At 45.7% G+C, this 15704-nt stretch overlaps 1 protein-coding gene across 1 annotated transcript in view; it reads left to right on the top strand.

Annotated features, from left to right (window-relative positions):
• LOC110499851 (protein O-mannosyl-transferase TMTC2) overlaps nt 1-15704 on the top strand; it is an 84412-nt gene that overhangs the window by 28966 nt on the left and 39742 nt on the right. The window contains exon 2 of the mRNA XM_090215019.1: nt 13316-13937. Coding sequence (XP_090071145.1) covers nt 13316-13937 — 622 coding nt within the window. The remainder of the gene's footprint in view (nt 1-13315; nt 13938-15704) is intronic.

Raw genomic sequence — 15704 nt, 5'->3', positions numbered from 1 at the left:
CACAGGTATGAGTAACAATGTTCCAACAAGGATAAACATAAATATCCAGAGCACATCACGCACAAAACAGAAGGGGAAGCCAGAGGGTTAAATAAGGAACACGGATTATGGAATGGAAACCAGGTGTGTACAATGAAGACAAAACAAAACGAAAATGAAACATGGATCGGTGGTGACTAGAAAGCCGGTGACGTCGACCGCCGAACGCCGCCCGAACAAGGAGAGGGACCAACTTCGGCGGAAGTCGTGACAGTACGTTCATCTCTAGGAGACAGAACGCGTCTCCTTCCTGAGCGGTATGATGGCTGCGTGGTCCCATGGTGTTTATACTTGCATACTATTGTTTGTACACATGAACGTGGAACCTTCAAGCATTTGGAAATTGCTCCCAAGGATGAACCAGACTTGTGGAGGTCTACAATTTTGTTTCTGAGGTCTTGGCTGATTTCTTTTGATTTCCCCATGATGTCAAGCAAAGAGGCACTGAATTTGAAGGTAGGACTTGAATACCTGAAAATAAAAGAGAGCCGCACACTCTAGGAGCTCAGATGCAAAAATGTAATACCAACGTTTCGAAAGCCAAGCTGTCTTCATCAGGCCTTGAATACCACAGGTACACCTCCAATTGACTCAAATTATGTCAATTAGCCTATCAGAAGCTTCTAAAGCCATGACATCATTTTCTGGAATTTTCCAAGCTGTTTAAAGGCACAGTCAACTTAGTGTATGTAAACGTCTGACCCACTGGAATTGTGATACAGTGAATAATAAGTGAAATAATCTGTCTGTAAACAATTGTTGGGAAGATTATTTGTGTCATGCTCAAAGTAGAAGTCCTAACCTACCTAGGACCAAAACTATAGTTTGTTAACAAGAACTTTGTGGAGTGGTTGAAAAATGAGTTTTAATGACTCCAACCCAAGTGTATGTAAACTTCCGACTCCAACTGTATGATATCAACATTATAGTTTGAACCATGTTTTGAGGCTTTAGTGTTTGTTTATATTTACTTTAATTACAAACATTGGCGTAAAGCAAGCTTATATTTTGGGTTCTGATGGGCTATGACAGTTAATCTAAGCTCTAAACTAAAACGAAGCATTTAAAAAAAAATGTATGCGTACACCAATAATTTATTCTACCAAAAAATTAACATAGCAACTGCAGATTGGACAATCAAAATAATCCAGGGTTTTATAGGGTGTGAAGTTCTGCTCCCTAGTCGTTCATCCCAGTGCTGTATTCCACTGTGTATTCTATCTGGTTTTGCCTTTAGAGAACATATCCCAGGGGCATTACTTTATTAGCTATTGATTTCCTGTCCCCTCTTCTTCGTGTGGCTGAGCACTCCTCAGGACTGTTTATAGACATCATCAGTCACCGAGCGGACAAGCGGGAGGGTCCCGGACCCCTTTTAGCTGAGGTGGCACGGAGGACATGGCATTAGCCTATCATCCGGTCCCGTTTGGTTGGATGCAGCTGGCTAACGTAGCTGATCAATCAGGCTCTGTGGTGAAGATAATGGCAGCGGGATTGATCTGCTGAAATATAGATGATGGACCCTCACTCTCACTTGTTGTCTTCACCAGAACAGACATCCTACCTAAAATGTAACACTGGGAAAGTCACAAAACAGCCACTCTACACTGCTTTTGTTAGGCCTGTAGCAAGGAAATTAGCCACTCATTACTTTAACATGACACTCCCAAATGATAACTAAAACAAGTCTATTTTAGGACCACTTCATGTTCATGTCCAATTGTAATTTGAAAAGTGAAAGAATATTCAAAGACTGTGTCATAGTTTCATGCACTGTACTGTTTAATGGTCACGTACACCGGACAGTAGTACGGCGCCCCTGGAGCAAATTAGGGTCAAGTGCCTTGCTCAAGGGCACATCGACAGATTTCCACCTTGTCGGCACGGGCACAACGCTCTAACTGCTAGGCTACCTGCCGCCCTGGCAGGTGCCCTGTGCAGAGTCCTTGGCCCTGGCTGTGCTGTGGCCTTGCTGCTAATCAGGAAACATGTTTTACGGGACATGAAAGGAGCCTCCTCTGACAAAGAGGAGACATCCACTTCCTGGCGCCTTCCTCCAGCAGTGCTTCCTTTGAAGCAAAAAGCCATCCGGAAATACAGATTTTCCTCCGGATTGGTTGTTGAAGATGGCAGCTTTAAAGCCCCTGTAATGGGTTGTAGTAGTGGGGAGGGACGTGGACAGAGAGGGATAATGAATGTTAATCACCACTGCATCCAGTACTAAGGTGTTAGTGAGAACAGCTGGGCGGCAGTGATACTGATGAATAATGTGTTGTGGAGTCGTCTTTTGATCATACACATTAACATTATTGATATCATGGCTGTGACGATGATGTGAACGATCTGGAGGATGTGAGATACACAGAGTTGTACACAGTGTCCTGTGACACAGAAGGAGTTGTGTGTGTGTGCACGTCAGTTGAAGACAACTCAGAATTCAGAGTCAAGTCTTTTGTCTCGTTAGTTCTCCAAAATCCAAAGGCCGTTAGAAATTGCAGCTGTCTGATGAAAAGCCTGTTGGACCCTAACCACCACCACTCTAGCTCTCTGTATGAGACTCTCTCAACTAGACAGGCAGGGTTATCTGAGGTCGCTGAGAGACTGCTGTGGTTTCCAGAACGGTGGGAAAGCCTGCAAATCCTGTCCTCTGCTTACATAGCCTAGTATGTATCTTTTTACCCCCTTTTCTCCCCAACTTCGTCTTGTCTCATCGGACTCGGGAGGGCCGAAGGTCGAGAGCCATGCATCCTCCGAAACACAACCCATCCAAGTCGCACTGCTTGAAACACATCTAACCCGGAAGCCAGCCGGGTTAGAAATGCATGCTAGGGGCCTCCTGGGTGGCGCAGTGGTCTAAGGCACTGCATCACTAGCTGTGTAGTGCCTTAGACCACTGCACCACTTTTCATGTATCTTTTAGAACAGTGGGAAAGTTACCTTGATAAACAGTCAATAAGTGCATCTGTAAATATTCTGGATGGTGAGAAAGTTACTCAGAGCAGTGACGGCACTTAGACTTCATGACATCCTTTGCACTTTCCCCTAAACAAAAATGTCTTTAAAGTTTATGCCTGAGAAAGGTAAACTGGTAGTTGTTCCTCCACAAAGCTGATTTACTGTATTTACTGCCCAGCTGGGCTCTTCTTATTGAATCAGCAAAGTTAGCTAATTAGCCCACCCATTCAAGATGATGCTTGGATATACAGTCGAGTGGGACAATGCAGAAGCTGGATGGCTATTTTCAGTCTACTGCATGGGAAAGATGTACACAGTACACCCTCATTCATTACCACATGTCAGGATGGAAATATAGATTAGGCTAGAATAATATAGGTTAGACTGTTACGCACGCCTCCATGAAGAGGGAACGCAACACCCTGCTACAACTCACTCTCCGTGAAGTGAAAGAGGTATGGACTGTAGGTGTGAGTAAGGATGACAAAAGGCAGAGAATTGTACCGTTTACAAGGAATTTATTCCGTCACAAGAGGCAGGACGGAACCAAAGCAAAGAAAGTAAATATCAAAACCCCCTCTCCTACCTACCCACTACTTACCTTAACACCACCTGGTGCCCTAACCAGAATACAGGGGATGGTCCGCCCAGGTCTTTCCTAGTGTGCCTAGACAGTGAATATACTACAGGTATATGTATGCCCACGGGCCTCTTGCCTAAACACTCCCTAGGTGCCTTCCTTTTCCCCCCTGGGAACAAAAACAAAATACAAACTTCACAACAAAACCTGAGAAAAAAACTCAGGACATTAAAGAAGCTCTGACAAAGCAACAAACACAGAACATACCAAAGCTGCTCCCAACAACAGCTAACATAGTACATACCAACTCTGTTAGCAACAACCAACATGATATAACCCTCAGCCATCAACCTCCTCTCTCAGCAATCATCTTCCAGCAATCATCTTTCAGCAATCATCTTTCAGCAATCATCTTTCAGCAATCATCTTTCAGCAATCATCTTTCAGCAATCATCTTTCAGCAATGAACTCCCACTGAGAACAACCAACACAGTATATAACCCTCAGCCATCAGCCTCCTCTCTCAGCAATGCTCTTTCTCTCAGTTATGATCTTTTTGCAATGAATCTCTCTCCTGAACAGAACACTGGCTTTAATATAGCTTCAGAAGGAGTCTAATCCGATACAGATGTTACTTGACGAGGGGGCGGGGTAAGCTCCAATTAGCCATGGAGTCGACCAATCAGCTGCTTGGGGGATTTTAGGAAGCCATCCTGAAACACACACATAACAAACCACAACACAGAAACTGGGGACGTAACATAGACTAATATAGGTTAGACTAATATAGGTTAGACTAATATAGGTTAGACTAATGGTTTAAATATATAGACAATACAGTACATATCATTTGAATGACTGTTATTTAATTCCTGCAAGACTAGCTGAAATGTCAGCCTACAGCTAAAACACTGTCAAATGTGCAGTCCCCTGTCTTTCTCCCCACACATCAACTACACTATGCTATCTTTTGATTAGCATCCAAGACCAGTTTATCATTTAACATTCCATCCTTTGAGAAGACAAACAACCATGTGTCGGAGTTGGCCGCCAACACACAAATTAATTTCACATTTCACACAAACCAGGAAACCAGAGAGAGAGGCTGGACTAATCTAATAATCTAAAAATAAACCCATCCAAGTGCTCTTGGCCCTCAGAAAGTGGCTGTGCCCCAAAGGGCACCCTATTCCCTATAATAATTCAAATATAATATTTTGACCAGGGCCAATAGGGCTCTGGTTAAAAGAAGTGAACTATATGTGAAATAGGGTGCCATTTGTGATGCATTAATAATTGTGTCAGTGTGCCTTTATGGATTTCTCTACTGAGTGTTTATACCAGTGTGGGTCAGACTGTGGGAAAGTGTTATGGCATGACTGGAGAGGGTATTGTTCTGCCCACGTCTTGTTGACGTGAGATGTTTAGACACACCCACGCCTGGCCACTTCCTGACTTGTGGGTTATTAGATATATAAACACCACCAGAGTTACAGTATGATGTATGATGTAAGGGGATGATGATAAGGAAAGGAAGACTGTGAGAGAGTACAGAAACATACAACATGGAGAAGAAGGGGCAGGCGGAGAGAGAGAGAGAGAGAAGAGAGAGAGGATTGCAACCTAGATAAAACATTCAAGCAACCTAATATGCTAGCTGGAGAGTGACTATGCTAATGTTGCTATGCTAATGGTGAAGATATGTGGGCTTTGTGTAAAGGGCTCTCAGTATTCTGCTGAGTGGCCAGCCAAAATAGATGTCTGAGAAGTAGGTGGTACTCTGTGGCAGCCCCATCAATCAAAGGCCTCCATCTGCCCTCTTCTCTCTGCTGTGTGTGTTTGTGTGTGTGTTTGCGTGCGTATGTGTGCTTGCGTGTGCGTGTATGTTTTGCGCGTGTGTGTGCGTGCGTGAGTTGATACCCCCCTCACCCCCGACTGTGTCGGACACATGCACACACCAAACCGCAGACCAGACAGCCAGTGAAGTAGTCTGGATCAGGGCTTTGCCAGACAAGTCTTTTCCAGTAGGCTAGGCAACAATGGCCTCCCTCCCAACAGGCTCAGTCCAGTCTGTCTGTCAACCCGGGTGAAGAGACAACAGGGTTCTTCTTTAGCAAGCTGGGTCATTCACTTGGCTTAGCCTGTGCCTCTGTACTTGCCATTAAGACTTAGTGCTCGTGTTTGGAATACATATTCTGCTGCTTCAACTTTAAAATGCCACTGTGCCCGTGTTTTATGTGTGTGCCTATGCACAAGTCACAACTAGGAATAAGGAATGTCACACACACACACACATACATACAGATTTACCCCCCCCCCCCCCCCCCCCCCACACACACACACACACACACAAAATTCCGCCCACCACGCACACTATCACCACCCTACCCCAGTCGAGTCCAGAGAGCTTTAATCAGAATATAGGTTGACCTCTGCCCTCTGGGCAACGTCCCTAAAACACTGAGGGTCTATAATCACTCCCTAATCCTGTTAGGATTGGTTTAACTCAGAGAGAGGTGATATGGCCCCTGCGACTTGAGTTTGGGCCAGTCCACCAAGGCAGAACCAAAGGAGAAATCCATCAGTTAACTCAAGTAACTTCAAAGATCTATTGAATTAAAAGGGCTTTTGCTATTGAGGCCGAAGCATGCGTGTAGAGCTGAATGACATTTTAACTGTAGTGGATGGACAGACCTCTTTATTCAATGGATTGAAGAGGTGCATCTCTGCCATGTGTTTTATTGGAGACTGGATAGATGGTTGTTGTGGGGGTGTAAAATAGAGAGATGGTTGTTGTCGGGGTGTAGAATAGATTGTTGTTGTGGGGGTGTAAAATAGAGAGATGGTTGTTGTCGGGGTGTAGAATAGATTGTTGTTGTGGGGGTGTAAAATAGAGAGATGGTTGTTGTCGGGGTGTAAAAGAGGTAGGTGGTTGTTGTGGGTTGTACAATAGATAGATGGTTGTTGTCGGGGTGTAAAAGAGGTAGATGGTTGTTGTGGGTTGTACAATAGATAGATGGTTCAGACAGGCTTTATCATCCGTTCAGTAGGGAGGCTGCTCATTTTAATGTGTAAAGCCATAGCTGTTTATTGCCCAATCCCTATATACACCGAGTATACAAAACATGATGAACACCAGCTTTTTCAATGACATAGACTGACCAGGTGAATCCAGGTGAAAGCTATGATCCCTTATTGATGTCACTTGTTAAATCCACTTCAATCAGTGTAGATGATGTGGAGGAGACAGGTTAAAGAAGGATTTTTAAGCCTGGAGACAATTGATTCATGGATTGTGAATGTGTGCCATTCAGAGGGTGAAATATTTAAGGTTCTTTGAACGGGGTATGGTAGTAGGTGCCAGGCGCACCGGTTTGTGTCAAGAACTGCAACACGGCTGGGTTTTTCACGCTCAACAGTTTCTTGTGTGTATCAAGAATGGTCCACCACCCAAAAGACATCCAGCCAACTTGACACAACTGTGGGAAGCATTGGAGTCAACATGGGCCAGCATCCCTGTGGAATGCTTTCAGCACCTTGTAGAGTCCATGCCCCCATGAATTGAGTCTGTTCTGAGGGCAAAATGGGGAGGGGTGCAACTCAATATTAGGAAGGTGTTCTAATGTTTTGTCCACTCAGTGTACTCTCCCACTCAAGCACAAAGCCTGGGAAACAAATCACATAGGGATGATAATGGTGTGGAGGTAGATTTTTATCAGCTTTTACATATGGAAGCTTCACTCATTAATGTGGGAAGCTCTTTATTACTTTACCAATACACACACACACACACACACACACACACACACACACACACACACACACACACACACACACACACATGCACAAACACAGAGATGGGAGTTATTTCCCTTTGGCTCTGTGATTAGCATAGTGTGAATAGGCTGTCTGTCCACCTCAGCTCTATCTATGTGGTTAATTAGCTGGCCTTGTTTGCCATAAGGGGAGGGAAATCTAATAGAGTTGGACAGATGGCGGTATTCTAAAGCTTGATGTTGGGACTTTGTGGCCAGGCTGGAATGAATATACCAGACAGACAGACAGACAGACAGACAGACAGACAGACAGACAGACAGACAGACAGACAGACAGACAGACAGACAGACAGACAGACAGCATAAGAAGGATCCTATAGCTGTTCAGTAAATCAGCAATCTGTTCGCTAGTTCACCACTCAACCTGTGTTGATTTACAGTTTGCTGGTCCAATCAGAGTGCCGCGTGTGAGTTTCACTAGCTAATCTGTTGCAGGTTTTTTTGCAAGCGAGATGCTGTGGCTACTGCCTCTGTGGCTACTGCCTCTGTGGCTACTGCCTCTGTGGCTACTGCCTCTGTGGCTACTGCCTCTGTGGCTACTGCTTCTGCCTCTAATCCACGTAGACTCTGTGCCACAAAATGAGTGACAAAACATTACAAAACTTGGCCAGATAATTTCAAGTCCTCAGTCTCAAGTCAAAGTCGAGTCCCGAGTCTTGAAGCTCCAAGTATAAGTCAAGCCTGAAGTTATTTTATTTTCTATCAAGTCGAGTCTTAAGTCATCAAATTTGTGCTTGGAGTCAGACTCGAGTCCAAGTCATGTGACTCTATACCACAACTCTGCTCTGTACACATTGGGATTCATCAGTGGTCCATGTGCAGGACAATACACTCTGTAGACATTCAGGCTGGCCGGAGGACCAAATATTTACAGAAGGCTGGAGTGGAGTGTTTAGCAACGAGATATTGATGAATGTCCCCTGTTTGTTTTATGGGGACATAAAGAGGAACGTACACTAAAGGCTAATCCATTCCCAGATCTAAACACAGCAGGTGTGTCGGGGTCACTGGGGTTGATGCGTGTACTTGTGTGTTTGTGTGCATTTGTGAGCACACTTTCATATGTGTGCATGTGAGGGTAACCATATATGTGTGTGTGTATGTGTGGGTGTGTTTACTAACTAGATAGCAGAGTGTCTCCCCTCTCTCCAGTCTGGCTGGGTCAGCATGTTTACCTCGGTCTGGAGTCTTAACTTAATCACTACAGCCTTACACCTCGATCACACCGACAGCAGCATGACATTTTTGTACAGCAGAAGTACATTCATTTCCAATGGAGCGCTGCGTTTTCCCTGCAGCATTGTGTTACAGAGGCAGTTGCAGTGCGTTCTGTGTTCTGTGTGGTGTATACCTCTGATTGATCAAATGTGTGCATCAAACTGCATGCGTAGACTTGACAGAAATAGTAGCAAAAGGTGAATGTTGACACGCGTGGACCTGATCCTAGATCAGCACTCCTACTCTGAGATGCTTTGTGAATGTGGGTCCTTGTCTAATACACACTGCTGGCTCAGTCCACATCACAGCAATCAACACTGGCACTAAATCCGAGCCTCTCTCAGTCTCACCATGGCTTTCTCCTTCAGTTCAGCAATCAAAACTTCCTCTAATTCATTCATAAGACAAATAATACCAGATTTGCTGATGAGTGATGATGTTCATTAGTATGTTATGAATGGCTGGCTAAACTGGTGTGGATGTTTCATTAGTGTACTATAAATCAAATGTTAATTACTGTACTATACATCAAATGGTTCATTAGTATACTATAGATCAAATGGTTCATTTCTCCCTCACCACTTTGTGTCTGTGCTGACCTCAGAGCTCAGTGCAGCCTGTCGTCGCGTGAGGCAGAGAGGGAGAATGCCTCAGTTTCCCAGGATTGTTTTGTCAATGGGAAAAACAAGCGTCAGTTTCTCAGGCTCTGCACTGCTGAGAGACGGACGGGGCTGGGAGAGGGAGGAAGACGGAATACTGCCAATTCCTAAGTATTCCCTGCTCCACATCATCTTATCTCATCACTCAGTTTGTACAGGATTCATCTCGGACCATACTAGTGTATCTTTACTACCTGTCTTTCCACAGGTTAATTCATATTAATACCGTATTTGTTCTACCCTATATTTTTGTGCCAACGTTACTGTGTGTGTGTGTTTGGGTCTTGCATTAAGTAGTACACTAACAAGCTCCAGTGTAGCCACCCTTTAACCTCCCCTGAGTCTTGGTCCGTCTACGTCTCAATCCTCACCGGAGATAAATCATTAAAATATTTAAATCAGACCCCCTACTTCCCCCACTTCCGCTCTTCTCTCCCCATTTCTGCTGGCTGTAAGGGTCTGGACAGGAGCTATAGGGATCCGTCGCAAATGAGACCCTATTCCCTACATAGTGCACTGCTGTTGAACAGAGACCCTGGTCATTTGGGATGCTGCCTAGATATTGAAGGGGGAGAGTGACAGTAGTGCTGACTGGCTGTGCTGATGGCTTCATTGTCCCTGTCTCTGAAGTGGGAAAGAGTGGTCTCCCGGAGCGACTGACTTAGAGAGGGCTCTTTTGTATTCTACTGTCGTACGTGAGGAGGGGGGGGGGGGGGGGGGGGGGGGGGGGGCACTCTCTCAGGCTGACGGGCACTCTCTCCCCTCAATTTAAAATCCCCAAATATAAAAGGGGTGTTCTTTTGAAAAAATGTATCCTGTTTTTATTGAGTTAATTTTATGGAAGTGAGGATACAGGAGTGATGGGTTGTGGGTAAGTACAGAGGAGAGGAGGAGAGAAGGGGGTAGCCTAGATGGTGAATGGGTGTGATTAACAAAGGTACACAGAGTTCCAACCGTCTAAAACATGATGTGTGTGCAGCTGGAGGAGAGAAGGAGAGAAAGGGAGAAAATACAGACTAACCCACTGCCATGGGGATGAACTAACACATCAGAGCTCTCTCTCTCTCTGTCTGTCTCTCTCTCTCTACTGTTACGTCTCTCTGGATCTCTCGCTCTAGACATTTCACTCTCTCTCCCATCATTCTCCTTTCTCCACATCTTATCATGTCACTTTCCCTCATTCTCTCTCATCTCACTTTCTCCTGCTGTCTTTCCTGACCCCTCTCTCTCTATTTCTCTCTCTCTCGCTCTCTCTTTCTCTCTCTCTCATTCTAATTCATCTAGTCCTTGTGCTGGCACCGAGTCCTAATCTCCTCACAAAGGAAGTCCTGAGCTGCGCCCGGTCCAATCTCTTTTACTCAAACACAATGTTTGACTGGCGCTTGAGAAAAACGGAGCCCCCCAAGTCAAACAAACCGTGAGACAGAGAGGGTCGCCACTGGATCAAAATGAACCCAACATAATAAGTACACACATATATGGACATGGTGTCACACACACACACACGGACATTGTCACACACACAGTCACACACACACAGTCACACACACACACACACACACACACACACACAGACACACACACACACACACACACACACACACACACACACACACACACACACACACACACACCTAGTGATATATCAGGTTCAGACTCTGTTGTTCTGTGATAAGGGAACAGAGTATCTGGAACATCAACACTAATTGCCACGTCTGTCATAGCAACTATGGTGAACAAGTGGTGGCCCTCTCCTCCATCACACTAATAGTCAGGACTCTACATATTAGACTACTGCAGTAAAGACCAGTGTCTTCTTAGGTTTATAGTGTCCCATTTTTAACATACGTCTTATCTAATCCCCAAAAACTGACTGTTAGTTTGTGTGTACTGACAGTATACATTATGCCACGTTTTTAATGCATTTAGCTTAGATGAAGCAATGTATACAAACACTTATTTTACTCTCCAAATAAGACATGTATTTCACATCAGACACCACCACTATCTAAGGCTATCACTGATACAGCTAAAGGTTCCATGTGTGTCCCCAGAAGGCCAAATGGTTGTGATCTGTGGTAGATAGACTGTGTTGATTGAGCTGGCTACAGTATGGTCTGTGGTAGATAGACTGTGTTGATTGAGCTAGCTGCAGTATGGTCTGTGGTATATAGACTGTGTTGATTGAGCTAGCTGCAGTATGGTTTGTGGTAGATAGACTGTGTTGATTGAGCTAGCTGCAGTATGGTCTGTGGTAGATAGACTGTGTTGATTGAGCCTTCTACCGTATGGTCTGTGGTAGATAGACTGTGTTGATTGAGCTAGCTGCAGTATGGTCTGTGGTAGATAGACTGTGTTGATTGAGCCTGCTACAGTATGGTCTGTGGTATATAGACTGTGTTGATTGAGCTAGCTGCAGTATGGTCTGTGGTAGATAGACTGTGTTGATTGAGCTAGCTGCAGTATGGTCTGTGGTAGATAGACTGTGTTGATTGGGCCTGCTACAGTATGGTCTGTGGTATATAGACTGTGTTGATTGAGCTAGCTGCAGTATGGTATGTGGTAGATAGACTGTGTTGATTGAGCCTTCTACAGTATGGTCTGTGGTAGATAGACTGTGTTGATTGAGCTAGCTGCAGTATGGTCTGTGGTAGATAGACTGTGTTGATTGGGCCTGCTACAGTATGGTCTGTGGTATATAGACTGTGTTGATTGAGCTAGCTGCAGTATGGTCTGTGGTAGATAGACTGTGTTGATTGAGCCTTCTACCGTATGGTCTGTGGTAGATAGACTGTGTTGATTGAGCTAGCTGCAGTATGGTCTATGGTAGATAGACTGTGTTGATTGAGCCTTCTACAGTATGGTCTGTGGTAGATAGACTGTGTTGATTGAGCTAGCTGCAGTATGGTCTGTGGTAGATAGACTGTGTTGATTGAGCCTTCTACCGTATGGTCTGTGGTAGATAGACTGTGTTGATTGAGCTAGCTGCAGTATGGTCTGTGGTAGATAGACTGTGTTGATTGAGCTAGCTGCAGTATGGTCTGTGGTAGATAGACTGTGTTGATTGGGCCTGCTACAGTATGGTCTGTGGTATATAGACTGTGTTGATTGAGCTAGCTGCAGTATGGTCTGTGGTAGATAGACTGTGTTGATTGAGCTAGCTGCAGTATGGTCTGTGGTAGATAGACTGTGTTGATTGAGCCTTCTACAGTATGGTCTGTGGTAGATAGACTGTGTTGATTGAGCTAGCTGCAGTATGGTCTGTGGTAGATAGACTGTGTTGATTGAGCCTTCTACAGTATGGTCTGTGGTAGATAGACTGTGTTGATTGAGCCTTCTACAGTATGGTCTGTGGTAGATAGACTGTGTTGATTGGGCCTTCTACAGTATGGTCTGTGGTAGATAGACTGTGTTGATTGGGCCTTCTACAGTATGGTCTGTGGTAGATAGACTGTGTTGATTGGGCCTTCTACAGTATGGTCTGTGGTAGATAGACTGTGTTGATTGGGCCTTCTACAGTATGGTCTGTGGTAGATAGACTGTGTTGATTGAGCTAGCTGCAGTATGGTCTGTGGTAGATAGACTGTGTTGATTGAGCTAGCTGCAGTATATGGTTCATGTCCTGCATTTCACAAGTCTTTGACTGACTCTTCCAGGAAGCTGTTGTGTTAGTGGTTAGAGGAGTCATTTATCATGCAGAGTTTGATGTCTCTGGGGTGAATCATCTCGTTTGTCACAGTCTGTTAGTGTACATGTGTTCCCCTTAATTATGTGTTAATTGTGAGATAGTGGAGAGGCCTCAGGGGCCAATAATCACCTGACAAAGTGTGTGTGTGTGTTCACACCATGCTCCATCCATCACAGTTATTATCACATCAAGGTTCATCTGCGCCATTCTCTCACGGTCGCTACATCAATGACTACCACTTTATCTCTCTCTCTGACTGAAAACCCCTGTTCATCTAGATGGTATCCAAACTGACACTGACCCTCCTCTTTCTCTCTCTTTCTCTCTCTCTCTCCAACAGCCGTGCGATCAAGACCAACCAGGACCTTCTCCCCGAGACCCCGTGGACCAACGTCCTGTATGATGACTTCTGGGGCACCCTGCTCACCCACAGCGGCAGCCACAAGTCTTTCCGACCCCTCTGCACCCTCTCTTTCCGCCTCAACCACGCCCTGGGCGGCCTGCGCCCCTGGGGCTACCACCTGGTCAACATGGGCCTCCACGGGGCTGTCACAGGCCTTTTCACTGCCCTCTGTCGCCCCCTCCTGGGGGGAGGTCCGTGGAGTCTTCTGGTGGGGCTCCTCTTCGCCTCCCACCCGGTGCATACGGAAGCCGTGGCGGGGGTGGTGGGGAGGGCCGACGTCGGTGCGGCACTGCTGTTCCTCTTGTCTCTTCTCTGTTACACAAGGCACTGCGGGCTCCGCTCGGCCTACACGGCCTCTTCTAGGGACTGTCAGACCAGGGGCTGTGGTAGACTCCGAGCCTGGACGTGGATGTGGCTGCTGGGGAGCCTGGTCTGCGCAGCGTCCAGCATGCTGTGGAAGGAGCAGGGAGTCACGGTGCTGGCCGTATCAGCGGCTTACGACCTCTTTGTGTTCCAGCGGCTCCGGTTCCGCCAGGCGGTGGTCGTGCTCCTGGGGAAGGTAAACAACATTGCCCTCTGTTTACAAAGTGCCACTCCTCTTTGTGTCTCTGCGTGTATCCAATTTCCTCTTCCCCCTGCGGAGGGGAAACCTCAGCCGACCACAAATGGTTCCTGTGTGTGTATACAATTCAGATTGTTTATGGGGAAGTCGTGTGTGTGTGTGTGTGTGTTTGTTTTTCATTAAGAGTGTAATTTGAAAGCATTTATCCTACCACTACCATGCGCACAGCTGAGGAATGAAAAATAAGTGAGTTTTTTCTTCCTCTAAATGGAAATCAAATATATACAGAGGAGGAAATGAGGGACAGAATCCAACCGTTTTGTCAGTTTCCACCGAGTCCTCCTCACTGAGGTAAACAGTTACACTGAAACATGCGTCTGGTTCAGAATCTTTCCCCGATGACGTCTGTCTGTGTGAGCTTGTGTGTGTGTGTGTGTGTGTGTGTGCTCCTGTGAGCTTTCTACGTGTGTGTGTGTGTGTGTGTGTGTGTGTGTGTGTGTGTGTGTGTGTGTGTGTGCGTGCGTGCGTGCGTGTGTGTGTGTTCCTGTGAGCTTTCTACGTGTGTGTGTGTGTGTGTGTGTCATGCAGTAGGGTTATTTTGAGGTGACAAAAGAAAGGTATGCTCTCGCACTGCAGAGACAATGATACACTTCCTTCTCCGCTACATAGTCTCCATAGTCAGTTTCAGGTATACAGCGTCCATCCAATTAGACACATAGGGCATAGAAAGGTAATATATATGTTCTTAGTAGTACAAGTGGAGTTCTTTACCCTGAACAGAGAAACACACTCACACACAGACAGATACACAGATACACACACACATGCTCAGACAGGGAGTTACCATCCTGTAGGCTATCTTCCACGGCACGCATAGTCACACACACACACACACACACACACACACACACACACACACACACACACACACACACACACACACACACACACACACACACACACACACACACACACACAGAGACACACACACACACAGACAGATACACAGACACACACACTCACACAGAGACACATAAACAGACATACAGATACACAGACAGACACACATACACACACTGCCTATTCTCTGTGAGAAAACACCCATCTAGAGCTGCTACATACAGGATGAGGACAGGCAGGGTGCATGAAAGACACAGTGACATACTGTATCTCACACAGGCACTCCTGCTCTCAGATCTATATAGCAGCCCTTGTAAAAACATCATGATAGGAGAATAAAGATTATCCTTGAGGTTTTACTGGGCAAGGACAGTCTGGTGTGTGTGTGTGTGTGTGTGTGTGTGTGTGTGTGTGTGTGTGTGTGTGTGTGTGTGTGTGTGTGTGTGTGACTGTGTGTGTGTGTGTGAGCGAGAGAGAGTGTTACCTTGTAACTCTGTGTAAGTGTGCTTACACACCCTGTGCTCTGATGCAGCTTTTCTGTAGTCCTCTTTGGCAGCTTGCTATCCTAAAGCTGTTATTAGGGGATTTTAGTGAGAGGCCCAGAGGATCAGAGTGAGGGAGGGAGGCAGCGTGAAGTCTCTCTGCTCAGCAGGAATGATCTGGTTGTGTATTCACAGCCAGTGGACCCTAGCAGAGAAACAGATGTACTTTAGCATCTGTCCTCAATTAAGACTGATACGATGGCATCTATCTACAACCCTTAAGGTTTTAGAGGAGACACACACATACATATATACACATACATATATACACACACTCACACACATACACTCACACACAGTACCCTCCTCCCCCTCTGGCCAC

This window comes from Oncorhynchus mykiss, chromosome 21 (genome assembly GCF_057628025.1).
Source record: "Oncorhynchus mykiss isolate SJ-2025 chromosome 21, ASM5762802v1, whole genome shotgun sequence".
Classification (NCBI taxonomy): domain Eukaryota; kingdom Metazoa; phylum Chordata; class Actinopteri; order Salmoniformes; family Salmonidae; genus Oncorhynchus; species Oncorhynchus mykiss.
This window is presented reverse-complemented; position numbering and strand designations above follow the sequence as displayed.